This window comes from Petromyzon marinus, chromosome 4 (assembly GCF_048934315.1).
Source record: "Petromyzon marinus isolate PM22_M1 ecotype Great Lakes invasive population chromosome 4, UKy_Petmar_22M1.pri1.0, whole genome shotgun sequence".
Lineage (NCBI taxonomy): Eukaryota > Metazoa > Chordata > Hyperoartia > Petromyzontiformes > Petromyzontidae > Petromyzon > Petromyzon marinus.
Window position 1 is genome coordinate 23,559,573 of NC_133670.1, and position 20,374 is coordinate 23,579,946.

Consider the following 20,374-nt stretch of genomic DNA (forward strand, 5'->3'; position numbering starts at 1 on the left):
CCTAACACGCACGATGCAGCACTCGGGCCACGGAAAACAATGACTGCATTGAGGTTTCTTCCAGCGCTCGCATACTCTTAATGCCCCAGAGCCGCCCCAGGTCTTACGAATTGCCACCGAGTCGCTGGGAAAATGTCCGAAGCTAAGCAGGGTTGAGCGTGCATAGTGCTTGGATGAGCGACTACCATGCATAATAGTTGGTATCGGCCCCGGGGCTGCATGGTGGGCAGCAGAGGGCAGTGCAGCGCTGCCCTCTGCTCTACTTCTACGCGATCATGTCTGTGGTTCCTCACCTTTACCAACTCACACTAACCAGCCTGGTGAAGTATGGTCAAATAACCTCCACGACCCGTAAGGTGTGGGGAGGCCTTCGTCCAGTCAGCGGATTGACAAAGTACTACCCACCACTTTGTTAGATGTATCTGTTTTCGTTGCCATATTGTTACGCGCTTTCTGCATTGCCTTGCACCGTCGCTGGTGCGTTACATGTACAAACACCGTGCGGGCAGCTGTCAGGGTGAAGCTGGAAGCTAGTTGAGTGCAGCATTACACAGGGCGACCACTGGAGCTGATCTGATCCGAGGCAGCGGCAGCGGTCATGTGGGCGCTGCCGCTGGCTCGTAACTGAGCTAGCGTGCACGGGTTCGCCGGGCTGGGCTCCCTCACCCAAGTGTTAGTGCTGCTGGGGCACTCTTGTCTGCAGCATGTCCGTATATGTATTTTGAATTTATTTTCGCACCGTACGTAGCCAACTGTGCCAGAGGTGTGGGGGAAGGACAACATTGAAGACACCGTGACATTCTCAAGAGTAGTACATTGTGTCACCAGCTGTCACCTTGTAACTTAGCCAAACTTCACAATTATCTATATTGCAATTAAAGCACATTCATCTCCGTGTAGGCTGTTGACAGCCTCGTAATTGAGACTTAGCTTCACACTGGCACATATAATGACTGTGAAAAAAATCTAATAAATAAATGCATAACCTTGGGTCACCTGTGCAATACATGAATACACGAGTGTGTGTACGTGTCGCGTCTTTTGTTTGCAAGCTTGTGCCTATGCGTGTGCCTGTACCACGCCTGTATGCGTAATGATTATTTCCACATGACGCGCTGGTACGGGCGTCTTGTCTTCATGAGCCTCGTCCTCTGGTTACGCGGTGCCAGCTGCCTTTCATAGAAGTGAACATGTGTCCTTTGTGCGAATGTGCAGTAGTACGAGGGTGCATGTTTACTCCTTTTGTGTTCAACTTGCGGGTACCCATTTTGCCTGGCGAAGCTCGCGAACGTGCATCGACTGTCCCCGCGAGGGCTCGTTCGGCACTTGCCGCAGAGCTTTGTGGTTCGATTCCGGCAGGCAGCCCTGGTTATTACCGCGGGTGTACTCATTCACCATTCACATGCATGCCGACTGCTTCACATTTAAAGAAGAGGAAGCCATTGTGTGCTGCCGGCGTTATGGTCCTAAATTTGGAAACACGGCACCTTTGTGATGGCCCTGCGCGAAATACAAATGTACTAAGTAGTTTTATTTTTTACTAATTAGAATCCTCTCCTGTTTATTTGCATGTGCTCGTGCGTGTGTGCGTGCGTGCATGTGCGCTACCCGTGCCCACATGCAGGGTTACATGGCGGTGATGCGGGAGGACTGGGTGCCCGACGATCTGAAGGGGAAAGACAAGATGGTGTTTGGCAACATCCACCAGATCCACGACTGGCATCGCGAGTGAGCATCCCGACACATCTTGGCACGGGCATAAATCGGGAACAAGGGGAAGAGTACAAAGTACACGCAGCAACGCTCGCCTCTCGCCAAATTACAATGACTAGTTCAAGTTCATTTGCTTAACCAGGTGAAAACTCCACACACGAGAAAAGTATTATTTTCAACAGTCACATCAGTCACTCAGTGACAAAAGCAACACAAATCAAATGCATTTTGACACGTAGGCTTTTGCGACCAATAGTATTCATGGTAAGGATTTTTTTGGGTTGATCACCACAATGTGATGAGGCTGGTTGTAATCACTAGCAAAGTGTCGTTAGTTAAAATTGTAGATGTTCTGGGTTTACTCACCAGTACACCGGTGTGCTGCTGAAGTAGTAACTAATTGGCACGTTTTGTTCACGTGACAAACTTTACTTATCGGTCTAGATTTGAAGTTGCTTATCGGCTTTGTCGCGTGGAGGTGGGTTTACGACACCTGTTTTTACTGACGTGATTCTAACCCAAAAATCGTTATCATAAATAAAATAAAGTACACACATGAAGCCAATTAGAAACCACAATGTGTCCAATCCCATCGGATGTCGGAAGCTAAGGTGGCTTGAGCCTGTTTAGTACTTGGACAGGGGACCGGTGTCACAGACTTGAGCTGCCCGGTGGCCAGGACACGACAGGACCTCAATGGGTGCTTTAATCTATCTTTGTGGAGTTTTGTGTGTTTTATGACCCCCTTGTGTGTGTGGGTTTTCTTTATGTACGTACGTACAGAGAACGCCACTTAACGACAGAAATTGGTTCTACGAAACCGGTCATTAAGTTATTTGGACATTCAGCAAGTTTAGGAAATACATGTTTTAAAGGATTAATTTGTTCCGATAGCATCGAAGGTGACACTTTTGCGCCCAAAAAAGTACTTTATATTTAAACAATGGATATTTATACATAGAGGTACCCACACCATGGTAAACGCATAATATTAAAAGAAACATGATTCATCATTGCATTGATTAATATTTACTGTACCTACAACAGCCCGTCGTTAACAGGGGAATGGTCAGTAAGTGAACACATCGGGCTCTATGGAGGCCCGTCATTCGGTGATTAGTCGTTAACAGGGATGGTCATTGAGGGCATTGACCACACCTCCAAATGCAGACGCTACAACAATTCCCAACGGTGCCAAAGAGGGGAAAAAGTTATTGTTGCAGGAGCAGCAGTAAATTGAATCTCTTTGTCAACGATTACATTACACTAAGGCTAACCCAGAATTGCATATTCAATGGAGCTTTTTTCAGGATCTCACTTCATTAAGGTTAACACTTGGCCCTCGTTGAAATGATACCAAGGGATGTGTTTGTCACGACATGGGAAAGTGGCTCTGGAAGATATTGTAAGGGTCAGTTTGTACCTTTAGCGAATGCCTCATTCATGCCATTTTAGTGAATCTTGTCGCCAGGGGTGTGTCCTTGGCCATCTGAAGATAAGCGGAGCCAAATATAGACCCCCCTCCCCCCCCATCAAGGCTGGGAGCCAAGGATGTTGTCGAGTGTTGCTCTCTTATAATAATAAATTACGATTACAGCGCACATATCTACTACTTACTCAAGGCACTGTACATCACACAAAAAAATATATCGTAGGCCAAGGTGAGGAAAAACGAAGAAGACAAGCTAATTCAGTGAACCGAAAGCAAAAGATGATAAACGCATCTTGAGGCTGGTTGTTTTCAACACCACCCATGGACCGGTTCACTTGTATGTATGTTGAACCTCTCGCACCGTACGAAGCCTACTGTGCTAATTGGAAGTGCACGGTGGGGGGGAGGCACAAACTAAACACAAAAAGCAGGTCGAAAGAAATTAGTTTTCAATCTCGAGTTACCTCTGGTGTGTGAAACCGTGCGTATTTCAGCACTGCTGTGTGATGACAAAACCGGATTCACCCTCAGAATGCAACACCGACATGTGGTGTTGCATGAAGTAATTTGATTTAAAAAAAAACGTGGTTTAATTTATTTCACGTACCAATTTTAAGTGCCTTCTTTCAGGTAATTGAATCATATGGTGATAATAATAATATATCCATCTATCTATCTATTGGAGAAGTCGCTGATGTTTCTGGCGCATGCGTGTTTCAGCTTCTTCTTAGGGGAGCTGGAGAAGTGCCTGGAGGAACCAGACCGACTGGCGCCGCTGTTTATCAAACATGTGGGTGCATGCGCGTGCTCGCACACGTACACAGGCGCACGCACGCACACACGCGGAACAGCTTTTATAGGGTCCTTAACCGTCTGGAACAGAAATGATCGGTATGAAGTGGCTGGCTGCCTTAACACTTTCAACCCATATTAGAGCACATGGGTCCCGGAGAAAATATGACCCAACACCTTTGCAATTCAGCGTATCATGTCAATGTAAAGAATCGGGGCCATTTCGGTCCGAGGTGTTTAGTCGTTGGGTCACCAACTTTAGTTTAGTTCCTGTGTGTTACGTGGATGCAGCAAACTGCATCGCAAATGGAAGCACTTTGTGTTACGCCCTGGAGGGTGCTGTCGGGCGGGCAGATGACAAGAGATGTTGTTTTGCGTTTTTTTCTCTCTGTCGAGAGTCGGCGCTCTGCTGTTATTGGAAATACGAGGAGCGTGCTCTCTAACCAGTCCCGGGCACCACAGTTTATTTAAAACATGGAAACTTCCCACCACGTCCACAAAAATTGGCACGCAAGATCACGCTTCTTGAAAATTGTTTAAAGAAGAAACCCTTTGTTGGCATTCATTATTAGTTTATACAAAATATTTCACATTGGGTCATCATTTGTTGTGTTGCTATGCGGTGACTTTAAACAATTCTTCATCACCGATCTTGTACATTTACTGACTGCCATGCCATCCGTTCATCTGCCTTGTGTCATTTGCACACTCTTTGACCCTTCTTCCCACCACCCGTCCTGCGGCTTTCAGTTCCCATCGCCATCGCCGCACCTTTGCAAGCACTGTTAAAAAAAAAAGAAATCGTCGTTGACATGTCGATGATGGCTCACCCAGACACGCTGCTCCTGTTGTCTCCCTGTAGGAGCGCCGGTTGCACATGTACATCGTTTACTGTCAGAACAAGCCCAAGTCCGAGCACATCGTGTCGGAGTACATCGACACCTACTTCGAGGTCAGTCTCGGACCAAAAACGGTGCTTGAATATCGTCACCGCGTCGCGCGGCGCTTACACACAAAGTGCTCGCCGCAAATGAACCACCACAACACCTCGCTGATCTCGTCAAGGAGCATAAACCATCACGCCAATTCCGGTCATCCTCGCAGCGGCTTTTGGCTGGCCATCGAACGAAGGCGGTCACCACATCGCGAACTCTCAGATGCGCTTATGCGGCCGTCTGGAACGCTCTTCCGACATTAGGAAGCCACGGAGAGCTATGCATTTTTTAAAAATCTAGATTGAAAACTAATTTCATTAGAAATATGTTGTGTGTTTAGTTTGTTGTCCTTGTATCTATCTACATAATTGAATAAAATTCCTTCCCAGGTGTTGTTTTGCTTATTATTATACACGTGAAATATTTCTCTATTGAATCGCTGACCAAAGATTTTGTTACATATTGAGTAAGATGCTGGCTCACAATGGCCGACCATTGTGAATCACAAGGTATTTTAACATCCTCCGTTGTACAGCCAGAATTTATTTGGTGATGCCATAGAGCAGGTGCGCCTCTGATACAAAATATGGCTTCTATGAAAATATCCCTGCTGTACATCAGGCGAGGTAGTTAACATCTCGCCACCCTGGCCCCTAAATCAAAATCGTATATTTAATAAAATCTAGTATTTTTCAGAGCAGTGGTATTTTCAACTACAGCGCTGTGATTTGAAGCATTCAAACACTTGCTTAATTGCCTTTTTGGCAAGTGTACAAATTACTTGGCTATCAAGCTGCCTGAATTTGCATGCGTCACGAATCAACAGTGAAAAAAAAGATGCCTTGGCAAATGTTGAACCCTGTTGACACCGATGACTTTGTAGGTATCAAGGTGAACAATGACTACTGCTGCAACAAATAGCACGTTCGTCATAAGTTCATCCATACTCGTATGGAAAGATAAGCTTTGTTGGTCTGCTTGGCGCAAGCGTGGTGTTTTTGGCCGAATTGCCGTCTGACATTGATGTGAGCGTGCGAGTGCAAGAGTTACACAACTGCGTCTTTCGTGCGGTTTTGTGTTTCCGCGCGCCTGCGCGCGTGTGTGTGCACAGGAGCTAAAGCAGCGCATGGGCCACAGGTTACAGCTCACCGATCTGCTCATCAAGCCCGTACAGCGCATCATGAAGTACCAGCTGCTTCTCAAGGTGTCGACTTGCACTGCTCGCATGCCGTGAAAAAGAGATGTACCCTCCGTATACCAAGTACAGCACACTGCTGGGACAGGTGCTGTTAGCAAGCACATATATATAGCTGTTTACAAGGCAGTGCTGTTCCAAGGTTGCTGTGTGTGACGCTCCGTACCAATTACTCCTTTTAAACTGAGCACCAGGCAGATATTTCTGCGCGTGAAGCAAGGATATACATTTGAATTGATATGCTAAGAAATTGAGCCCGAGTTGCTATGGTTCTACGTTGATGACCAGGTGTATACTGAAAGGATAACTCTTTATTCAGTTATCTGCAACGGGAAAATCACTTGGCGCTTGTGAATGAAGCAATAGCAACAGTGGTACATTAGCACTTTAAGGTGGATAATATCCAATAACGAAGCAAAACACGAAACATAGTGAAAGATAATTGTTGTGGGGTGCTTTTGGTACTTTGGTACACAACCAATTTGAATGAGCTTTTGTTTTGTCATTGCGGTATGCAATGCACAATTGCTCGTTTCAGCTGCAACGCATGCTGACGTGTGTGTGTGTGAAAATTAATTGTTCGATAGGACATCTTGAAGTTCACGAGGAAAGCCGGCCTGGACAGTACTGATCTGGAGGTGTGACCACAACGACACCCCTTGCCCATCACCTTATCCCGCACAGCAGCACAAATTAACAAAAAAAAAATCGATGTGAAGCAGACCAAGCAAATACATACACGTTTAAAATCAGTTTTTTTATTATCATGAAAGTGTTCCAGATTTTTAAATGTGCATTGAAGGAAAAAGTTCACCATGATTGGTGTTGGCCTCACTAAATGGCCTCTCATCTGTTTAGAAATTTAAGAATTGAATGAATAAATTAACGTGTGCATTGGATCCAAGTTTCATCATTATGAAGCTGATTTAGTGGAATATTTACACGTGTGCATGTTGGTGCATGCCTGCGATCTATTATTTTTAACTTGTGGATCACAGATTTGTAAAACTCAAATCCCCTGGGTTGTGAAGTGTCCAGAATATGGCCACACATCAAATACATACAAAAAATTTCACCTACCTGGATTTGACTAAACGTCTCAATGCAATATCCTGAAAAAAGTGTCCTGAAACTCGGCGAAGCTTTGCTAAATGAGTGAAGGGCATTTATGGTTGTCAAGGCATCTTGTTCGGCATGATCTCCGACGTTCCGCTGCACGTTCTGGAAGCTTATTTCAGAAACGAGAAAACCCATCGGATAGCTGTAAGGCCCTGTTGCAAACACCTGCGCAGCAGTAGCGAATTCTCATTCATTGCAAAATTTGATTTTCTTGGAAATGGAATATCTTCTGATGGGAATATGATTTATATTTCGATGTTAATAAAGCACGAATGGTGGAAAAGGAGTAGAAATTTCAAAAATGTAAAAAAAAACCTGCAGTGAATGCAATCAAAATATAAACTAACGAACTAAACAAAACCTGTTATTTTACAGTGTAAGGCCCACTGCGCTACACAGCCCTTTTTCAAAAGTGACCTGGCTACAAACGATAGCTCAACAAAGTGGCTCATCACGTGGAAATTTATAGCAGCCAAATACTCTAAACGCACGTTTATAAATGTGGAGGGAAAAACCGGACCCACGACCTCCTGTATACCGGGCGACGCAGTTGACATCTCGCCACCACGGCGCCCAAATGAAGCAGATTTTTTTGGTCTGTTTGGATGGCCGCATACCCATCGCATCGCTTGTGACCACGTGGTGTGTGGCGGGCGCGGTGTGCAGAGGGCCGTGGAGGTGATGTGCGTGGTGCCCAAGCAGTGCAACGACATGATGAACGTGGGCCGCCTGCAGGGCTTCGAGGTAAGTGCGCGGCACACACCCCGTACACCGCCCCACCGCGCCCCGCGACGTCACAAAGTCAACGTTCGCTGCCGCGGCGTGGATGCCTCGGCCCTGCTCACCTCATTTCCATGAAGGCTTTGATCAACCAGGACATTTTTAGGGCAATCGTCGCCCGCATACGTCACTGTGAAAGTGCATCAGCAATGAGCACCTCCGATTTATCTCGGTTGGCTACGTACAGTGCGAAAGAAGTTCAACATACATACAGACATACACCAATGGCATAGGGTTATCGAGTAGTCTTCGCAGAGAAAACGGAGCTTGTTAAAAAGTGTTTTGACGAACAGTGATTGGCTTACAGACTGCATCTCTAGGCAGGCAAATAACCTCTGGTTCCGATTGAAAGTTTCTGTCTCATTTGCTCATTGAGTGGTGGGGCTGAGATCACATTTGTTCAGCGGTCGTTAGGCCCAGTGAAAATATCATGGGGCTGCGCTAGCTCAGCTCGGCATTCAATGAGTATCGGCGTGATGCGTATTTGGCAGCATTTGGGAGATGAAGGCAGCCAAGTGGTGGTGCTGGCAACGCCACTCCCTCTTAAATATAAACGTGTTGTTACACCTGTCACCACCCGACACAGCCAATTAGTAAGATGTCACGTAAACAAAACATCTCAACTCGTTACTAGTTCAGTATACCGGTGTTTTGGAGAGTTCATCCACAAGATTTATAATTTTAGTACGACGTTTTTTTTTTTATTACAACCAGCCTCATCAGGCGACAAGCCAGAATTTATAGGTGCTCTCAGCACTTGGGCCCCCTGCAGGCTGCGAGCCCGAACGAAGAGCGTGACCTCCTGCCTCTGCGTGCGCACGCGTGAGCAGGGCAAGATCACGGCGCAGGGCAAGCTGCTGCTGCAGGACGTGCTGCTGGTCACGGAGCCGGACGGCGGTCTGCTGGCGCGCAGCAAGGAGCGCCGCCTCTTCCTCTTCGAGCAGATTCTCATCTTCAGCGAGCCGCTCGACCGTAAGAAGGGCTTCTCTTCGCCCACCTACCTCTTCAAGAACAGCATCAAGGTGGGGCTTGTGTGGAGCCGAATGCGTGCCCATGCGCGCATCGGCTCAGCCTGTCGTGTGTATGTACGTAAGTACGTACGTATCCAGCCGTGATAATCGGAGGTACGATTCACCGCGCTTAGGATGTGACGAATTGTGACGTTTCGGGATCACGGTGTGATTCTTAAATGTATGTTTTGTAATTGTGGTCAATGTAGTGCCTCCAGTGGCTGGAGGCGCTACATTTACAATTACATGCAACGCACTGTATACGTGCAAATGCAGTATTCCTATGCTCACGATTACATACATTTTCGTGAGAGTAACAATTTATTTTAATCAATACATCAATGCCATTCCATAGCAGTGGGGGGTATTTTGTTTCATATGTATTGTGTGAAGGGATCATTTGACTCGATAATGTTTAATGGCCATTGAACGATTCATCAATTCAATCAGTTATCATGCTCCTGAGACTTGCATAGAAATCTCGTGTCTAAGAATGTATTGCTTTCTGAAAAGTATAGGCAAATGTGATAATCAGACTAATGGAGCTCACGGAGATGGGAAAAAAGGCAGACATTGCAAACAAAATGGTACAAATGACAATGAAAATGATTGATTATTAAATTGAATTGCGACCCATAATCGTGACAAACATGAATACTGCTCCTCTCTGTCCTGCTCTGCTCTCTCTGTTTCTATGTATATTCTTCTCTCTCCATACCACACTCCTGATAGTTGTTTTACTTTTCATATTCAAATGTATTTTATTGATCCTGTACCATTTATTTGTGTATTTTGTAGCATTTTTTAATCTTGTTTGCTGTCTTATGGTATTACGTCATGAATTTAATTTGTAGCACTCTAAAACCTCTTATTCTTACAATATTTATCTCTGCATTTGAATTTGTTGCACTTTAACCTGTTTGCTGTTTATGACGCAAAATTGTGATTAAATGTGTTGCGCTGTAACAGTCTTGCCATGACGATGTTTGCCGTTATGATGTTTACCTGGGCATTTTAATATGTTCTACAGGAACATTTTTGCTTTTATGACATTTATTTCCATCAGGTCTCTTTTCAAACAGACCTCTGGTCTCAATGTGTATAAACGCACCCTCCGTTCTGTGTTTTTCACCATGAAACTAAAATGTTTTGAGTCGTCGGCCCATCGGCTTTCCAGACCAAATATTACGCAGCAGCATTTAAGTGAGGAAACCGTTCGACCTTCTGCGGTTTTTGACCTTCTGCGTCATCTCATCGGCAACGCCAGTCTTGTTAAAAGCATTTCTGCCGGGCTTACCGGATGGAGCTCTTCGCTGGTCCTAAGACGAAGGAACGTTTTGGTGTCGTGCCAGTTGAGCTGCCTGGGGCTCGAAGAGGCCTGCGAGGGAGACCCGTGCCGCCTGGTCGTGAACTCGCGCGGAGCCGACGGCTCCACGGAGCGCTTCGTGCTGCAGGCCTCCAGCGCCGAGCAGCGCCAGGCCTGGGCCCTCGCCCTGGGCCAGATCCTGGAGAACCAGCGCAACTTCCTGAACGGTAGCGCCCATCTCACCGAGTCGCAAAAATTCCCTCTCGAGCGCTGCCGCCACCACCACCCCTGCTGCCACGCAAAAGCGGTGGCATGGGGGAGGTGACCGGATGGGATGTTTACGCTGCCCAATGATTGTGTCAAAATGCATGACGGTTATGCAACGATTCGTCACGTGTGAAAGTCTCTTCTTGTGTGGTCACGATGTATACGCATTGAATTTTGTGTGTGTGTGTAAGAATTTATAATTTGCAATTTGTGTACATTTATTATTGAGAGTTAAAGGTCGGAACAAACGAGGCATAACAAATCAGATAGAGAATACAAATTCGATCAAAAGAGAACATATGACAGTACAGTAACCCATAATTGAGACCTAAAATAGAAGGGGTACAATTTTTTAAAATTTTGTGACCCCAGACTGTGAAAGTTTATCAGATCACAAGGAGCAGAATCATTACATTCTCATGGTTTTGAGCATGTGATAAGTCCAGGAGACCTCATGCTTCTCTTTCCTAGGACCTTTCCACATATAATTTTAACCCCATTCAATTGACCTGTGTGCCTGATAGTGCCAAGCTCTTTTTACAGCAGCTATCAAACATAACCCCGCCATCTTAGCAGCTCTGGTGCCCAGACCCAGTGTTTTAGAATCGTACAATTTCAATGTAATTGATACGCAGCGCATAATTCTAGGCCTTGGGTGGTGTAAGTGACACTTCATTCATAACCCGACACCCTCTGTTGCAGCGTTGGCCTCTCCCATCGAGTACCAGCGGAACCACATCTCGGGTGGCGGAGGTGGCGGCGCCGGCGTCGGTGGCGGCGTCGGTGGCGGCAGTGGCAACAGTGGCGGTGGCGGCCGCACCAGGCCCTCGCGCATCCCCCAGCCCATTCACCCCGGCCTGCGCTCCCACTCGGCCACGGCCGTGGAGGTAGAGCGGCCGAGTACGGGGCCGCCCGCTACGGGACGCAAGATCTCCATGCCGACGCTCAGCTCGTCAAGCTCGTTCAGCGGCGGCGCCGCCAGCCCCGGCGGCGGTGCGGACAAACACCGCGGAGAGGCGGGAGAGAGGACCTCGCGCTCGGCCGAGCGGGCTCGCAAGGCCGACGGGGCCGCCGAGACGGCGCAGCAGGGCCCAGGCCCAGTGGCCGAGGAAGCCGGCAAGGGCCCGCGCGGCGTCTGCTATCGAGGAGGGGCCGGCGGAAGCGGGGTCGGCGGCGGCTCCTTCCCTTCATCGCCGTACACAAAGGACGGGCGACATCGGGCGGGCGCCGGACGAGACGCCGCCTCTCCCACGCGCCTGACCCACAACCACCCCGCCGCCGGCGCGCTCGACCGGGAAGCGACGGACCGGCTCAGCAGTTGCTCGTCGGCCAGCGATCACTCGCTGCAGTCGGCGCAGAGCAACGGGGTAAGGGTAGGACCGGGGACGGTGGGGTCGGTGGGCTCGGTGGCCCCCAGGGGATACCCACCGCCCCCACCGCCCGCGCGCAGCGCCTGCATCGTGCCGCAGCACCACGCGGGCCACTGACGCTGGGACTGCGTTGACGCCACACGCGGCGTGGAGCGAGGGGCGGGAGTGGGGGGGGGAGTTGCAGCCTGGGGTTAGGGATAGGGCGATTAGACCGCGCGGTTGTTTTAAACTGTGAACTGCGTACGGTTGAACCGTTGCCACGCAGAGACGTTCTGGAAGCTAGGCCAAGCAAGCCGGCCCTGCCTACTAATTGCTCAAAACTCACAGCTGCCAATCCATCTGCTGCCATCTCTGAACTCTTGACTTCTGTGCGACCTCCTGTGATGTCAACGCGGTGACACCAGCCTAATACAGATCCATGCAAGCTAACGGTGCGAACTAACACCTGCTCCGCTCAACTCGGTGTCTTCTTCTGCGGGGTGAGGCTGAGTGGGGGCAAACTGCTGTTCTTTGCAGTGACTAACAGCGTGTGAAACACTCTTCTTGCTCCGTCCCTAACCCATGTTCCTCGCTTCATGTTTGTCCAACAACTCCAGTGTGTAGCACCTCCAGACAGTAGGACGGGACAGACAAAACGACTCTCGCTTTAAAACACAAAGACAAAAAACAAACTCCCACACGTTAATCGAGGAACAAGTTCTTACTTTTTGCCGCTTGTTTAGACTTCTTACAACCCTGCACGTGTTTTGTAATTGTTTGCGCGGTAGTTCACGCTCCAGGGTCACATCAGGCGGAGTGGCACCTGGTTAGTGTTTTTTGCTCTTGGTATTGTAACGTGTAGCATATCCTGTGTTGGTGTGCGTTTTAACGAACATGTTTAGGCGACACGATTACAACTCGGAGAATATTTCCCGCATTCTGGAATAAATAAATAAAATGCTTATCACTTAAATAACAATTATCTTCTTGACGATTTCAGATATCCCGCAACCCACTCACAGTAGGAATCCGTTGTGATTGTACATTTTTCAAGTAAGTTATCGCCAAGACGGGGGGGGAGTCGTTCGTCGCCACGAGACCATCTCCACGCCAGTGTTGAGCATTGCTTGTCCTGTGTCGATGCTGCTTCCGCTGTTAGTGAGGAGACATCGTGAGTGTATTTAAACTATTTATTAATCTCTCCCTTTTTTTTTTAAACTTTATTTTGATCAATAGCACACCGTTGAAAAATGTGAAAACGTACAGCGGCAATATTGTCCCCACTATATACGTACCGCCATAGCTTTAAGCGCATTTAAAATAAGAGTGGAAACCTTATAGCAACGGGAAATAAAAACAACACTTTGAAGCGTGGAGGGACGATTGCGGCTTTGCGAAGGAATTCCATTACGTATCGAGGCCCGGTCTGAGGCCCAGTGGCTGAGGCTGCACGAGTCTTAATGCCCGGCCATGTATTTAAACACTTGCATTCGCATGGTTGTCGTGTAAGTCTTAGGACAATAATCACCATTTATTATTGTACATATTCATTGAGTTGTATTAATTAATGTTTTTAAAATGGTCTGCATTATTTATAATATTCCAATGATAACTCCTGTATCATGTAGAGTGTCATGGCTGCACCATACTTGCTCTCTCCTCCATTATCCTGCATCCCTCACCACCAGTCCCCTTGCACCCTCCTTTTATCTCCCCTCCTCACCTGCTTCCTCCTCAGATCGCGACCTCTTCCCCTCTCCCCAGTCCCATCTGTCTGATCGTTTTTGTTACAATCTCAATCAAACTCAGTTCTGTTAACCGTCTTCTTAACTAACCTCAAACCTCACACACTCCTACTTCCACCATCTCCTTATCTTTTCCCCCTGGGATTGTCCCTCACCTCTGCTCCTCCAGTTTCTCCATGTCATCACACTCTTCTCCATAATTTTCAACCAGATGGCGAGGGCAGCACATCCAGGTGTTGGGGGGGGGGGAGCACAAATCGATTTGATCTTGGCTCTCACGATTTAATTTCCGCATGAAGCCACCTGTATGGGTGATGAAGCGAACACTTCATAACCCGAGCGATTACGTCGCTTAACGAGCGCTCTTCTCTTGCTTGCAGCGGACACAGTGGTGAAAACTTCCTGACCTGGAGTGCTGCCCCGCACATCTCCGCACCTTTACTAACTCGGACTCTCACAGTCACAACCACCTCTTCTCCTCCTCCACGCTTTCCCCCCCCCCCCCCATGCCTGTCCCCGTTAGTGTCTCGCTGTGCCTTCTCTAAGCGGATGTAGTTCGTTAGGGATGTTTGTGCCCCTCTCCCCCCCAGCTCTGCCCCTAGTAGGCGCTGTGTACAACTGCTTTCGACCCATGTCTGCCCTCAACATCGTCATCATCATCTCTGATTTATAATAAAATGTCAAGTGGTCTCTGAGACTGTGCAGGCTCTGCTACGTTTCTGCGCATCACGCAAATCACACGAGATCGGTATTTCACGCGACTGCTGGAGCAGCACACTGTTGCTCGGAAGATGTGCACAATATATACAGGATAGGCACATAATGATTCACCATTTAATAAATTGTAATGTGTTTCCTAAGCTCGTCAAACACGCATTGAATCGTGCGTGTGAAAATCGGTTGTTTAGAATTGTATAACAATGATATGCGAATGCTAAATATAGGATAATGAAACAAAGAGCTTTCCAAATGACCTGGAACTAAATTTTGATTTAAAGCTTTCGTGACTGCAGGGATTCATATTCTTGGTTCTTTCGGTAAAGTCACGTATAAGGGAAACAATAAAATAATTGTTTTATATTTTTATTATTTTATTGGTTCTTTCGGTAAAGTCACGTATAAGGGAAACAATAAAATAATTGTTTTATATTTTTATTATTTTATTGTTTCCCTTATACGTGACTTTACCGAAAGAACCAAGAATATGAAGGACCTGGAACTAAATGAGAAACAATTCTCATGATATTGTAAAAACGAGACAAAAACCACTATTGACTCTGGAATCAAATGTTGACGCCAATTCCTGATTATTAGTAACATTTGTTGCAGGGCGAATCGTTACATGCCAAATGTACATTGTGTGTGTGTAAGTGCGTGTGTGTGTGTACGTATGTGTGTACATATGTGTGTGTGTGTACGTATGCACATGGCATTGTAAAACAAATTGTTGCTGAATTAGGGAATGTACAAAAAATGAGTTGACAACATTTCTAAAAAATCCTTATGAATGGGAAAGATTAATAGATTTTAAATGAGATAATTTACCAAACTGTAATGTGTCGATGGATATTCCATCTGTAAAAAAATTCCAGTTGAACTTTTAAATATTTTCTTTCCATGCAGGGCAACATGAATAATACGTATGCTAATTTACGTTTAATGTCTATGGCGGCAACAATTTATTTTTGCGTAGGTGCTAAGCCCTCTGGAATTTGGTATCTCTGAGCCAACTTGCGTCGTCACTGTCTGTAGCAGTACTAACCCTATCTGTAGCCCTAACTCTCATTGGCCAAGCTTTCAGAAGAAACCCAATTGAGGATGTGCATGTCTATATATACGGTATTTTACTTAAAACTGCTGTGATTTGGTCAAATGCTGACAGCAGCCATTGCAAACCTATCTTACAAGTGTCGATGCTACTGAATGAAGACACTACAATAGAGTTACACGGAGAGGTAAATAATTATAAATGAAGAGGATTTAGGATCACAAGTACTACATTAGGCTCGTACTAAATTATCATGTATTTAACGGTCACATAACAGAACATCCACTTAGATTTGTCTGTATACTGAGAAATGCGTATTTCTTTATCAAAACGTTCCCAACATCACGCATATCACCATTAATCCAGGAAAGGCTCTCTTGAGCCTCAAGACTTTCTCTCCAGATGTGTCCATATTGGGATATATATGGGGCCTATTCAATGACATCTTAAGCAGTGTTTTGCATTGAGGGAAACTGAGCTTCAAATAACCCTCACAAAGGATAAACACTGAAACGTTCACAAAGATGGGATCATGACCACCTCTGCTTCACTACCATTCACTGGCCACCTTGCATCCCAGAAAAAATTGAGAGTAATGTAAATCTACGTTATCCACCAATGGCTTGCCTCCAAAGTGATGTATTTCAGACGTACAGCACTACGCCCACCACATGTATAAATATAGGGTATGTGAAATCCAATTGTACGATTAAACAGGAAGCTGACCTTTCCACTTTCACAGCACGCAAACACATAGGTGGCATTTACACATCTACTGGGTAAATTTCATCAAACACCTATTGGGCAAATATTTATATCAGAAGAGTCTGAAAGTGTTCAACATATAAGTCGGCTATTGTCAGTGGGGAGTTTGAGATGAGCCCATTGTGGACGTAGGAATGCCATGTTTTGCCGCAGTTAAAGTTAGAGGGACACCGAGCGAGTGACCAATGGGAGGCTTTTGCCGGGCGTGCCCACCCATCAGTGTGCGCCACCTTCCGGCATGTGTGATGGTCCACGAGGAGGTGGTCGGTCTCGGTGGCCCCGTCAGAAGAGAGAGAGGGGTAGGGGGCATTGCCCAGGATGACCTATGCTCTGTGCCCGAGGTACAGCGTCAAAGCTCTAATTTCAGTGGCTCCTCCAACAGCCACGAGCAGTATCTTCTCTGGAAAGTGGCACGTACGTGGTGGTTCAGACTCGGTAAACGTGGATCGTTGGGCCAACATGGCCCAACGGTTGCAGCTACATGCGAACGTTGGACCGACGCTGCACGTTTACTGGCAGGGAGTGGCCCATGGTCCCTTTAAGCAAAACATGGGAGGCATGTTGACAGTCGTGTTGTCAATGTGGAATTTGACCGCCCGTGTTCACGTGATGTTTCAAGTAAATAAATCGGACCAGATAAAATGTTTCGCGTTTAGGTCCTCGGTGAGCAAAGCTGGCTTATTTCATCAGCTGCCAGTGTTTACATCTCGAGTTAGTGCGTGATGTTTCATCGCAACCACAAACATTTTGGGAGTGCATTTTTACTCATGTGAATGCCACTGTACACTTCATATATATTTTATGAGTTAGATATTTAATTTGGTTCCTACGTGTTACTTATATACAACAAATTTTGCCAACCTCAGGCAAAAACACAAGTACTCGTGGGCTCTGATAACGGCACATTAAAGGAAAAAGAATAAAACAGGATTTTGTCGTCTTTTCCTGGGAGGCTATGAAAAAATTCAAAATGTAGACTGGCTGACTTTCTTCAGGGAAACAGAGGTGAGTCTTAAATTTGCTGGGATTTGGGATGCAATCAAGTGGGGGACACTTTCAGCCCAGAATTGATTAGAATCTGATGTGTGCAAATGTTTATTTCATTGAATTATCCGTGCAAAGAATATATTTTTTCCAGATGACTGCCATGGTTTGGGCAGATGGGTTGATAACCAGGTGATAACTCAGGATACAAGAGGTATCTGGGTCATAATCACAAAAGCAATAAAATAAAAACAAGTCAAACAATGAAGCAAATATGAATAGCAAAAAACAACCAAAGAGAATTTAGAGCAAAAACAGCCACGGTACATACATTTAAAACAAATATTACTTTAAAAACTCCACACACTTTAAACATGATAATAGATTTTCCCCTTTTTACTGGCAACAAAACAGCTGTGTTAAGATGTTAAAACACCAAACTGAAACCTTTTACAAGGAATCATGTCTGCATTAACCACAATACTTGTGGTCAGAATGCAAACAAAAAACGCGTCTGCCACTGTGGCCTGTGCCGTGCACACGGTCACACCACCCCCATTATCCGTGCAGCTGGGTTTTAACATTCAAGCGTGCGCGCTTGTTACCCATCCTCTGGACGGAATTCGCTGGTTGCTCCGTGACGGCCGGCCTTCGCGTGCGTCCGAGCGTTTCGGCCGTCACCTTTCTCTCTCTCTCTCCGTAGTCGCAGGGCGAGGAGGGGGGTGGTGGCGCAGCCGCCGCGGGATGCTCCGGCGGGGTGGGGGCCACCATGCTGGTGACGCAGGACTACGCGGCGGTGCGGGAGGACGAGGTGTCGCTGGCGCGGGGCGAAACCGTGCAGGTGCTCGCCACCAACCAGCAGCACATGTTCCTGGTGCACCGCGGTGCCAGCGAGCAGGGCCCCGCGGCCGAGGGCTGGATCCCCGCACACGTGCTGGGCCACACCAGCACGGGGGGGCCGTCGTCGACCGCCTCGCTCGACTCGCCGGAGGCCGTCGCGGCGGATCGGTGAGAGCAGCGTGGGTTATGACCCCCCACCCCCACCCCCCGCCAATGCGGCACGCCGTGGCACAAGGAAGTCGAAGGGAGATTGAGAGAGATTGGATTTTGATTGAGTTTTGTTGGAAAAGGTTTTTAGTGGATGGTGGGGGGGGGGGGAATTTTATTGCACCACCGCCACAGAGCGAGAGCTTTTAAGTCTATTCAAATTGCACAATTTCAAATGGTGCAGTGCTCGATTCGTGCGCAATTAGAGTATAATTGGCGCACAATGCATGCTGCACTGCCGACGTCGCCTCCACACGGGTGAGCGCATAACTTGTGCATTTCTCACTCGATCGAGGAGCGACAGTGATGAACACTGCGACAGCGACGTATTCTTGCTGGTTACGTCACTTTGCGTGGTTAGACCGAGTATATATGTATTGGACGATAATAACGCCCGGATGGAAACAATTTCGCCCAGAGAAAAACTGGCTTTACCGGGTGAGCAGACCAACCCTCAAGGGAGCGAGGCCACACAATCACGGCTGCACTGCGATCTCGTGCGCTGAGCCGGTTAGAGGAGTGCTGGTAGGGGTGGGGGGAGGGTGCTCTTGACCGCTCGGTTTGCGTCTCCGCGTGCTTCGGGCGGTCCAGGAAGGCCAGCTCGTGGCACTCGGCCCTGCGCTTTAAGAAGCGAGGAGTGGTGAGGGACAAGGACGGACCAAGGCATGAGAACGGGCCGCGTCGAGCACGGGAGGCCAACATGCCGAGCGGGAAGGTGTCCGTGAAGGTGGGGGGGATGAAACCATCTCACTCGCCGACCTGCCCACTCTACTCCCTGGTCACACAAACTCCTGTTTGGTTCATCAAACATCCACTTGCCCGCACACATAATCACGTACACAACCCACTCACTCAACCTCTTGCACACACAACCACTCAGCCACTAAATTGACCCATTCCTCACAAACTCACTCCATCTATTCTGGCTCTCGACCACACACGTGTACAAACTGCCTAGCTCCACACACAACCACCCATTCACTTAACCACCTACTTACTCATTCTTCAATCACTCACTGAGCTAGCTCCTCAGCATGTACTCTCGTACACAACAATAATGTGCAAACTCAGTCACTCGCTCACAACATCACCTACTCGCACGCAATTACTCATCCACTCACTGAACTATCTACAAACACAACCACCTGTTCGCGCACACAACCATTCGCTCAACCTTGCATACACAACCACCCCTTACACTGTGAACATCCTACTTGTATACACAACGGCCTACTGACACAACCACGCAGTCAATCAACAGAAGCCACCTTACCCACTCACCTACTCTACACTCACCACTCTTCCACTCACTTGTCAGAGTCGCTGACTCCCATAAGCACCTGATATTATTCATTCACTTAGGATGTACTCGCTATCTAAACAAGAATAATGTATAAACTCAATTACCTTGACCACTGTCGTTTGTGACATTGAGCTCACACCTGCTGTGGTTTAGCTCTGTGAGTGGAGAACCTCATTTGTCATATTTGTCATTGCAGCTTCAGAACCAAAAGGTGGCCCATGAAGGTATGTTGAATACAAGATATGTTATACTAAAATAAATGCAATAGTCTGCTATAATAACTTAAAACAGCAACACTTGTAGAGATTGGACTCTCACTTGGGTAAAGGAGATTAACAGGTCATGCGCCGTCTCTAAAAGATACATTTTAGTTGGTTCTAGTCGTTCAAGATTATTTTTAACCAGGTGAGAACTCTGCGCCCAACCCTATAGAAAAGGTACGTGGATGACACTTTTGTCATCTGGCCACATGGCCGGCCTGCTCTAGACCAATTCTTCGACCACATCAATTCCATACACCCAGCCATCAGATTTACCATGGAAGTCGAAAAAGATGGCAAGCTACCTTTTTTGGATGTCCTAATAAAAAAGAGACCTGATGGTTCAATGAGCCACTCTGTCTACAGGAAAGCTACCCATACGGATGCCTATCTGAAACCGGATTCCCACCACCATCCATCACAGAAGAATTACCTCATCAAGACTCTGTACCATAGAGCCCAATGCATATTCGACCAGAAACACATAGGCAGTGAACTCAAGCACGTACACCAAGCTCTTAAGGCTAATGGTTACTCCGACTATACAATCCGCAAAGCTATCACTCAAACCATGAAGAAGGACCCTCTTGAGGAGCCTTTCAAA

At 47.2% G+C, this 20,374-nt stretch overlaps 1 protein-coding gene across 4 annotated transcripts in view; it reads left to right on the forward strand.

Moving 5' to 3' along the window:
• Positions 1 to 20,374, forward strand: part of LOC116937906 (triple functional domain protein) — a 197,184-nt gene that overhangs the window by 165,935 nt on the left and 10,875 nt on the right. For all 4 annotated transcript variants that reach the window (XM_032945036.2, XM_032945050.2, XM_032945044.2 and 1 more), the window contains exons 43-54: positions 1,625 to 1,728; positions 3,866 to 3,935; positions 4,800 to 4,889; positions 5,984 to 6,076; positions 6,655 to 6,705; positions 7,853 to 7,930; positions 8,797 to 8,988; positions 10,329 to 10,509; positions 11,252 to 11,916; positions 17,864 to 18,168; positions 18,799 to 18,934; positions 19,707 to 19,734. In XM_032945036.2, the coding sequence (XP_032800927.2) occupies positions 1,625 to 1,728; positions 3,866 to 3,935; positions 4,800 to 4,889; positions 5,984 to 6,076; positions 6,655 to 6,705; positions 7,853 to 7,930; positions 8,797 to 8,988; positions 10,329 to 10,509; positions 11,252 to 11,916; positions 17,864 to 18,168; positions 18,799 to 18,934; positions 19,707 to 19,734 (1,993 nt within the window). The remainder of the gene's footprint in view (positions 1 to 1,624; positions 1,729 to 3,865; positions 3,936 to 4,799; positions 4,890 to 5,983; positions 6,077 to 6,654; positions 6,706 to 7,852; positions 7,931 to 8,796; positions 8,989 to 10,328; positions 10,510 to 11,251; positions 11,917 to 17,863; positions 18,169 to 18,798; positions 18,935 to 19,706; positions 19,735 to 20,374) is intronic.